This window comes from Pogoniulus pusillus, chromosome 4, assembly GCF_015220805.1.
Source record: "Pogoniulus pusillus isolate bPogPus1 chromosome 4, bPogPus1.pri, whole genome shotgun sequence".
NCBI lineage: Eukaryota > Metazoa > Chordata > Aves > Piciformes > Lybiidae > Pogoniulus > Pogoniulus pusillus.
In genome coordinates this window covers 22,472,465-22,482,670 of record NC_087267.1, presented here as the reverse complement: position 1 = coordinate 22,482,670, position 10,206 = coordinate 22,472,465, and the positions used below count along the sequence as shown (strand labels likewise).

At 47.1% G+C, this 10,206-nt stretch overlaps 1 protein-coding gene across 1 annotated transcript in view; it reads left to right on the top strand.

Annotated features, from left to right (window-relative positions):
* Nucleotides 1–2,914: 2,914 nt before the first annotated feature.
* Nucleotides 2,915–10,206, top strand: part of VWF (von Willebrand factor) — a 220,778-nt gene continuing 213,486 nt past the window's right edge. The window contains 4 exon segments of the mRNA XM_064142874.1: nucleotides 2,915–2,969; nucleotides 5,278–5,436; nucleotides 9,257–9,359; nucleotides 9,485–9,693. Of these exon segments, the coding sequence (XP_063998944.1) occupies nucleotides 2,915–2,969; nucleotides 5,278–5,436; nucleotides 9,257–9,359; nucleotides 9,485–9,693 (526 nt within the window).

The window sequence follows — 10,206 nt, the reverse complement described above, 5'->3', positions numbered from 1 at the left end:
GAGTAAGATGCATTGTATGTTTATGGGGGAGAGGAGATTTTACTATGGTTATTAGTGATACTGCTGGATGCACAGCACAGGGTTCAATTTTCACACCACCTGAAGTGGTGTAAAGCAGGACATAACTCCTGTGCCAATGCTGTGGTTGAAGGGAAGCCTGAGGAATGAAGACACCTCTCAGAGTTTGTTGGGGAAGATCATAGAATGGGTTGCGAAGGACCCATCCAGCCTAATAGCAGGGACATCGTCCACTAGAGCAGGTTGTTCAGAACCTTGTTCAGCTGAACCTTGAATGTCTTCATGGATGGGCCCTCAGCAACCTGGGAAACCTGTTGCAGTGTTCCAGCACCCTCATGCTAAAGAACTTGTTCCTCACATCCAATCTAAATCTGCTCTGCTCTCATTTTAAGCCAATGTCCTTGTCCTGTCGCTGCAGGCTTTTGCAAACAGTCCCTCTGCAGCCTTTTTGCAGCCCCCTTCAGCTACTGGCAGGCTGCTCTTAGATCTGCCTGGAGTCTTCTCTTCTCCAGCTCCCCCAGCATGCTTTCATAGCAGTGCTGCTTCAGCCCCCGACTATCTTCATGGCTCTCCTCTGGACCTGCTCCATCATGTCCATGTCATTCCTGTGCTAATGTCTTCAGAGCTGGATGCAGCACTGCAGGTGAGGTCTGACCAGAGCAGAGTGGCAGAATCCTCTCTCTCCATCTCTGGCCATGCTGCTTTTCATAGAATCATATAGAATCAACCAGGTTAGAATAGATCTCCAAAATCATTCAGTCCAATCTATTATTTTTGATGCAGCCCAGGCTGCCTCTCTGCTTTTTTGTGAGTTGCTTTCCACAAGAGTAGTTGGAGGTTATTTAGAGTGTCAGCTACTGCCTCAGCAGCACAATAACATCCTTCACATTTTTACCCACACTGACTCTGGTCACAGTCGACTGCCATCAAAACTAAGTTTGTCTTTTTTTCTTCTGCAGGAAAAAAGCCCTTACATGAGTCTGTGATCTTTGAGATATGAAGCATCCTACTACTCCTCTTTAGCAATAGTATTTCAAATCCAATATGCCTCACATTGGCTCAATCTGTGAGAGCTGTCACACCTACACATGTGAAATCTATTTCAAAGGCTTATCTCTCATGTAAGCCTCAAAGTATTTCCTCCCATTGTAGCTTTCTGGGGATGGAAGGCACTGATTTCCACAAGAGCAATTTGACCTATTGTCTTGAGAACCAGGGGGATGTGACGTTTGCTCTTTATCTTCCCCTTTTTAAACCAACAAGAGTTCCCTGGCTCATACAAAAACAGGAGCTTCCAGACCTATAAACCACTCCAGTGCTGTCTTCCAGGAATGGTGTTGTGTAGGCTATAGGTGGCAGCTGGAGGAGCCTCTGAGTCATATGCAGAAGGAATCCTACATAGCAGAAGGTACATTAATTTCTAATTAAGCCAGTGACCAAATTATAGAGGGTTATATGCTGGCAGCTCTCCTTTGATTGTAAATCTGACTTGTTGGTGGCACCTGCTCAAGTTGGAACTGCAGACAGCTTTGAGTCTGCAGCTTGGGACAACAGACTGGGTGGTGGAAGTGGTCTGAAAAACAAGAGTTTTATATCTTGTGTTGGCTTTGCCTGCTTTGTAAGAGTTGACAGAGAAATGTGATACCTGCTTAGATCCCAGTAACAGTAGTGCATGCACTGGAGATATCCTGGCAAGGGTATAAGGTGAGGATAATGCTTACTTTTTGATTTGCTGTGACTTTGTAGTTGCTTCCTCATGCCTTGCTACTTCTTGCAATGGGAACACACTTGTGTCAGGTGGACTTTCTCAGCCTATACAGTTTTACAGCAGACAGAGTCAGTGATTATTTATGTGGTTGTGAAATGGAGCTGTGTAATGAACGTTTCAGTCAGGAGTGTGTGGCTGAATTTCCTTGCAGAATGTATTCTAGTCTTTGATGGGTGGCTTCTTTTAGGGCATATTGCCAGATCTCCTGGCATTAATATGTGAAACATGGTATATTTAAGCCTTTCTAGTTGCCTATGTGACGTTAACTCACTTAGATGGAGCTTTCATCCATTGACTGCCAGGTTTTTTTCCACAGAACTCCTCTGTTCACCTTCTTCATGACACTCATATTCTATTGGCAGTACAGGAGGTGGTTTATAGATGTCTGGAGAACTAAGGCTGATGTTTTGGAGGCAGAAAGCAGGAGGCATTGCCCAAACTGATTTTTGTGATTTGGAATCTTCACTTTAAGCTGCACTGTGTTTTATCTTCCTTGCTGCTACACCAAGCATGTCATCATAGATTCATAGAATAGCAGGTTGGAAGGGATCTCCAGGATCATCTATTCCAGCTTTTCAGGGTAAGAATGTAGTTAAAATGATCCAGCCTTCCTGAACTCAATGGATTATAAGGATGTGGTTATAATGGGCTGACAGCCTTACCTGTTGGCTGCTGTAAAACCTGCCCACTCCTACCCTCTGTGAGTGTTTGAACAGGATACAAACCTTGTGCAGAAGAGGTGATTTCTATTGGAGCCAAGCTGGCTGATCCAGCTTTGTGTGCTGCTTCATGTCAGGCCATCTGCTAAATAATGCTGAGTGTTGAGGAGCTTTGTGTGTGCAGTATAGTAACTGGGATAAAATGGAATATGGGTTTTATTTCCTGTGGAGATAACCCAGGTCTCTGCCATGCAAAGTGAAAATGGGAACCAAGAGGGGTTCTTCTCCTAGATCACCTGTCTGAAGAGGCATGGGTTTGTCACTGAACAGCTGTGATGGATGAAGGCTTCCCGAAATGTTCTGGAACATAGGAAAAAACTTTTTATGAAGAAAGAACAGAAAAGAGCTTTTGTGAAGCAGACTGAATCTTCCAAACTAAGAATGTTCTGATCTCTTTGGTATGTGACAGATGCTGCTCTTGGGGGTGCTGCTAATAAATGTACTGCTGGCAACTGGAATATCAGGTAAGAATGACTATTTACTGGTTGATTATCTAGAGATTATAATGCACTTTTACTGTTTCTTTTGAGATTTTCTCTCCCACTCTTTACATCTTTGTAAATATAAATGAGGGTAGCCCTCAAGCTCCTCTGCTCCAAGTCACAGCTCCCTCAGCCTGTCCTCAACAGAGAGATGTTCTAGTGCCTTCAGCTTTGTAGTGAGCTGGGAATCCTTAGCCCATCGACAACTCTGGTTCATTACCACAGGGTTGGAAGTGACCTAGAAAGTGCATCTAGTCCAACCCCCCTGCCAGAGCAGGATCACCTAAATTTGGCACACGAGAACACATTCAAGTGGGTTTGGAGTGTTTCTGGAGAAGAGACTCCACAACCTCTCTGGACAGCTTGCTCCAGGACTCTAGCATGCTCACAGAGGAAAAAGTTTCCTTTCTGTTCTCATGGCATCTTCTCTGCTCCAGCTTGCCCTCACTGCCCCTTGTCCTGTCATTGGACATCCCTGAGCAGAGCCTGGCTCTGTCCTCCTGACACTGCCCTGCACATCTGAAGACTGGAAGCTGGCCAATGTGATACCCTGTGAGCCTGCCCTCAGTGCCAGGCAAGGTGATGGAACAGGTCATCCTGAGTGCCATCACAAAGCACCTACAGAATGGCCAAGGGACCAGGCCCAGGCAGCATGGGTTTAGGAAGGGCAGGTCCTGTCTCACCAACCTGATCTCCTTTTATGATCAGGTTACCCACCTGATGAATATGGGGAAGGCTGTGGATGTAGTCTACCTGGACTTCAGCAAAGCCTTTGACACCATCTGCCACAAGAAGCTCCTAGCCAAGCTGGCAGCTCCTGGCTTGGACAGATTCATTCTGTGCTGGATCATGAACTGGCTGGATGGCAGAGCCCAGAGAATCATGGTGAATGGTGCCACATCCAGTTGGCAGCTGTCACAAGTGGTGTTCCCCAAGGATCAGTTCTGGGCCCAGTCCTGTTCAATATCTTTATTGATGATCTGGATGAGGGGATTGAGTCCAGCATCAGTAAGTTTGCAGATGACACCAAGCTAGGAGCAGGTGTCGATCTGCTGGAAGGTAGGAGAGCCCTGCAGAGGGACCTAGACAGGCTGGATGGGTGGGCAGAGGCCAATGGGATGAGATTGAACAAGGCCAAGTGCAGGGTTATACCCTTTGGCCACAACAACCCCAAGCAGCACTACAGGCTAGGGACAGAGTGGCTGGAAAGCAGCCAGGAGGAAAGGGACCTGGGGGTACTGGTAGATAGTAGCTGAAGATGAGCCAGCAGTGTTCCCAGGTGGCCAAGAGAGCCAATGGCATCCTGGCCTGGATCAGGAGCAGTGTGGCCAGTAGGACAAGGGAGGTTCTTCTTCCCCTATACTCAACACTGGTCAGGCCACACTGTGTCCAGTTCTGGGCCCCTCATTTCAGGAGAGATGTGGAGGTATTGGAACTTGCCCAGAGAAGGGCAAGAAAGCTGGTGAAAGGCCTGGAACACAAATCCTATGAGGAGAGGCTGAGGGAGCTGGGGTTGTTTAGCCTGAAGAAGAGGAGGCTCGGGGGTGACCTCATTGCTGTCTACAACTCCCTGAAGGGACATTGTAGCCAGGTGGGGGTTGGTCTCTTCTGCCAGGCAACCAGCAATAGAACAAGGGGACACAGTCTCAAGTTGTGCTGGGGAAAGTATAGGCTGGATGTTAGGAGGAAGTTCTTGGTAGAGAGAGTGGTTGGCATTGGAATGGGCTGCCCAGGGAGGTGGTGGAGGCACTGTCCCTGGAGGTCTTCAAGAAAAGCCTGGCTGAGGCACTTAGTGCCATGGTCTAGTTGACTGGATAGAGCTGGGGAATAGGTTGGACTGGATGATCTTGGAGGTCTCTTCCAACCTGGTTGATTCAATGTTCTGTGATCAACATGAATGAGGGCAGCCCTCAGGCTCCTCTGCTCTCAGCCCCAGCTCCCTCAGCCTGTCCTCAGCAGGGAGATGTTCCACTGCCTTCAGTAACTGTGTGGCTTTAGGCTGGTTTCTCTCAAGCAGTTCCTCGTGGTTCTTCTTGACCTGATGGATCCAGAACTGGACACGATATTCCATATGCAACCTCACTAGGGCAGAGGAGAGGGGAGTGGAACCTTTCTCAACTACTAGCCACACCCCGGGATGCCCTTGGCTTTCTTGGGCACACGAGCACATTGCCAGCTCATGGGCATCCTCCTATCTCCCTGGATCCCCATGTCCTTCTCCTCTGCACTGTTATTCCTGAACTACAAAATGATTGTTCTGTTGTCATTTATGTTGTATTTTGTTATCCAGGGTCATCGAGTTCTTTGCTTCATGAGCCATTGACCTCCCGTTGCAGCCTTTTTGGGACTGATCACATCAAAACTTTCGATGGCTCTTTCTACAGCTTTGTTGGGGACTGCAGTTATGTCCTTGCAGGCGACTGCCACAAGCACTCCTTCACACTCTTAGGTGAGTCTGATCAGGATACCAAATATAACATAAATCCTCAATCTTGTAGGGATGGGATTGGGTTTCATCACTGACAAGAAAAGATGGATACTTTTTGTCAGGTAGAGTGGACCTCTGCATAAAGGATTCTTCTTTTCTCTTTTGGAAGTGGAATTATTTCTGAGGGTGTTCTGTCGTTCTTGCTTCTGTTATCCTTTGGTGACACAGCTCACACTTAAATTACCTAAACATGGAGGTTTTTTTGCTGGCTTCTCTGAAGAGGGAAAGTGAGACTTTACTTAATTGTTAGTTTCCTAGGGGAATGTTACTATTAAAGCTGAGCACAGAAACAGGACATGCACAACCCTAAAGAACCGATTTTACCTGGATGCTAAATCCTTCCAGTAAGAAAGAAATCCTATCCTACAGGACAAAATGTTAGGAACAAGTTCTTTAGCATGGAAATGGTGGAACACTGCAACAGGTTACCCAGGGAGGTAGTTGAGGCCCCATCCTTGGAGATAGTCAAGGTGAGGCTCAACAGAGCTCTGGTCGACCTGGTCTAGTTGAGGATAACCCTGCAGACTGTGGGGAGGGGAGGGTGGTGGTGGTGATGGTGTTGGACAGGATGAGCTGTTGGTGATCCCTTCCAACCCAGACCATTCTGTGTGTTAAATGTCTTTGCATGAACATGAGCCACTGTAGCAGGAAAAACTTCTTTCCTGTGAAGGTGCCAGATCCCTGGAGCAGACTGCCCAGAGAGGTTGTAGAGTCTCCTTCTCTGGAGACGTTCCAAACCTGCTTAGATGCATTCTTGTGTGACTTGCTTTAGGTGATCCTGCTCTGGCAGGGGGGTTGGACTGGATGATCTTTTGAGGTCCCTTCCAACCTGTAACATTGTGTAGTTATTTTTGGGGATAGGCAAGAGATGATGAAAGAACCCAAACTGGATGCCACTTTCATACAAACCTCTTCTGTTGGATGTTCTTGCATTCACTAATAGCTGTTCCTTATTAGCTGTAGTCCGAGATGAGTTTTTACTGACTGCAAGTAAATTGAAGTGAACTGCAAAGGGAACCATATAGCAAGTTAAGTAGCTTTCTTCTTCAGCTTTAATAAATTGGTACAAACATTTTTCTCTGTGGAAGAACTCCTCAGCCTGAATTGATTGCAGTATTTTATCACAGTATCAACAAGGTTGGAAGAGACCTTGCAGATCATCAAGTCCAACCCTTTTCCACAATTCTCAAGGCTAGACCATGGCAAGCCCCAGGGACGGCGACTCCACCACCTCCCCGGGCAGCCCGTTCCAGTGTCCAATGACTCTCTCAGTGAAGAACTTTCTCCTCACCTCGAGCCTAAATTTCCCCTGGCATAGCTTGAGGCTGTGTCCTCTCGTTCTGGTGCTGGCCACCTGAGAGAAGAGAGCAACCTCCCCCTGGCCACAACCACCCTTCAGGTAGTTGTAGACAGCAATAAGGTCACCGCTGAGCCTCCTCTTCTCCAGGCTAAACAATCCCAGCTCCCTCAGCCTCTCCTCGTAGGGCTGTGCTCAAGGCCTCTCACCAGCCTCGTCGCCCTACTCTGGGCATGCTCAAGCATCTCAATGTCCTTCCTAAACTGGGGGGCCCAGGACTGAACACAGTCCTCAAGGTGTGGTCTAACCAGTGCAGAGTACAGGGGCAGAATGACCTCCCTGCTCCTGCTGACCACACCATTCCTGATGCAGGCCAGGATGCCACTGGCTCTCTTGGCCATCTGGGCACTGGACTCTTTCAAGAGGTTCCCTCAGGTCCTTCTTGACCTGAAGGGCTCAGAACTGGACACAATATTCCAGATGCAGTCTCACTAGGGCATAGTAGAAGGCAGGAGATCCTCCCTTGATCTACTAACCACACCTCAGGATGCCCTTAGCCTTCTTGGCCATGAGAGCACATTGCTCCTGTCGATACTATTTCTGGGATTGTTTAGCCTGGAGAAGAGGAGGCTCAGGGCAGACCTCACTGCTGTCTACAACTATCTGAAGGGAGGCTGTAGCCAGGTAGGGATTGGTCTCTTCTGCCAGGCAAGCAGCAACAGAACAAGGGGACACAGTCTCAAGTTGTGCCAGGGGAGGTCTAGGCTGGATGTTAGGAGGAAGTTGTTGGCAGAGAGAGTGATTGGCATTGGAATGGGCTGCCCAGGGAGGTGGTGGAGTCACTGTCCCTAGAGTGTTGAAGAAAAGCCTGCATGAGGCACTTAGTACCATGGCCTAGTTGATTGTTTAGGGCTGGGTGCTGGGATGGACTGGATGATCTTGGAAGTCTCTTCCAGCCTTGTTATTTCTATGATTCATTTGGCCCCCAAGCATGGCATAATCTATTTTTGATCTCTGTCTTACTGTACACCTGTGGCTTTGTTTTGGTTTTGCATGCCTAGCTGTGAAGTGCAAGCTGGATTGATGAGGAAAGGATTTAGGTCTGGGCAGAGTAGGAGGTCTGGAATGAGTGATACACTTCACAAGGAGCTGCTGTACAGGTAGACAACAGGCAATAGCAGAGAGAGGACTGTGAATTCTCCACCCTCTTCTCTCTCATAATTGAAGTTGCCTCAATCTCTGTGTGTTGTTTCTTTTTGAAAAACTCAGAGTGAAATAACCAATATTGGCATCTACCCATTAAAGGCTACTTGAGATGATTAAGAAGCTTATTAAGATTGAAGATGTTCAGGCTCAGATCCGCCATCACCTCAATGCATGCAACCCCCTCCTCTTGCCACTGAGCTATGAGCTCTTCTTGGGAGGAAATTAGGAAGGAAAGAGCAGGGCAGATGGCTGGACATGTCTGTAGAAACTCCTCCAGTGTGATTAGTAAGATGGTGAATGAATTACCTGTGCAGATGCTAATGAGGGGAACGTGCACCTGCCAGGGATTGATGTCAACACTTATCCTGGGACTGCTGTCCAACAAGATTTGGACAGGCTGAGAGCTGGGTGAAGGCAAGCCACATGAAGTTCAATAAGGACAAGTGCAGGGTCCTGCATCCTGGGAGGAATAACAGCAGGCACCAGTACAGGTTAGGGCTGCCCTGCTGGAAAGCAGCTCTGTGGAAAAAAAAACTTGGAGTGCTGGTGGACAGCAAGTTCTGCATGAGACAGCAATGTGCCCTTGTAGACTAGGAGAGCCAATGGCATCAGGATAAGTATGTCCAGCAGGGCTAAGGACTTTCTTCTCCCCCTCTATGCTGCCCTGCTGAGACCACGCCTGCAATACTGTGGCCAGTTTTGGGCTCCTCAGTTCAAAAGACAAAGACCTGCTGGAGAGAGTCCAGGAGAGAGACACCAGGATGACTGAAGGACTTGAGCATCTTCCCTATGGAGAGAGACTGAGAGCTCTGGGGCTGTTTCGTCTGGAGAAGAGAAGACTGAGAGGAGACCTGATCTATGTGTACCAATATCTGAGGGGTGGGTGTCAAGTGGATGGACCCAATCTCTTTTTGGTGGTCTGTAGCAATAAGAGAAGGAGCAATGGATACAAATTGGAACATAGTACAGTGAGAGTGACAGAGCCCTGGAACAGGCTGCCCAGAGAGGTTGTGGAGTCTCCTTCTCTGGAGACTTTCAAAACCTGCCTGGATGCTTTCCTGTGCAGACTACCCTATGCTATGGCAGGAGAGCTGATTTCTGGAGGTCCCTTCCAATCCTTAACATTCTGTGGTTCTGGGACTGTCTGTCCCTTTCCCATTGAATAACTGTGATGAACCAGATGGCATCCTCCCAACCATGCAATGTGCATTTCCCTGTTGTCCCCCTGAGTCCCAGAAAGAAATAACACTATTTGCTCTTGTCTTATTTTTTTTTCAGGTGACTACCAGGATGGGGAGAAAATTGGTTTCTCTGTGTACCTTGGAGAATATTTTAGTCTTCACTTTTCTCTAGATGGAAGAGTGACAAAGGAAGACAAAAGGTATCTGTGGGAACAAGCATACCAGCAGAGGGAAAACCAAAAAACCCAAACCACAATATTATTTTGGTTTTGTTGTGTCTGTGCCATACTGTAAGAATTCCTCTTTTTTTTTTTTTTCTTCCCAGGATTTCCATACCTTTTGCCTCCAATGGCCTATTTGTGGAGAAGGAAGCAGGTTACTATAAAATATACAGCAACGAGCATGGCTTTGAGGTGAAGATGGATACCAGTGGCAACATTCAGATACTCTTGAAAGAAAAGCACTATAATAAGACCTGTGGGCTGTGTGGTAACTTGAATAGGTTCGCTGAAGATGACTTCAGAACTCAGGAAGGTAAGGCTACAACTCCCTGATGGGATTTTAAGGTACACTCACAATGCTTTTCCTGCTGGGTCATTTGACAGGTTTTGCTGCTTCAGCAAAAGGTTTCTACAAAAGGTGTCAGATCCTTTATTTTGAGGCACCAAAACCCCTGTTTTGACTGAAATTCTTTCATCTCCCATTCTCCTGGAAGGAAATCACTGTCACATCTCATTCCTGAGCAAACAGCAGCAGCTAAAATTGAACACTTTAAGAGACCTTGAATCTCGAAATGCAAAGATAAAGCTCCAGGATAAACAATGGATCGTAAAGTGTGTAGGAAGATAGACCCAGCAACAAAGATGTGAGGAAAAGTCATTGGTTCAGCTTCTAATTTTTCATGATCTGGAGAAGTGTAGGAGTCAGATAGTATTGCAATAACAGAATATTGAATCCTAAGGCCTGTACTTGGATTTTGCATGAAATGCTGCTCTATACATAGATCACCTTTTTAATTCATAGAATGGTTTATGTTGGAAGGGACAT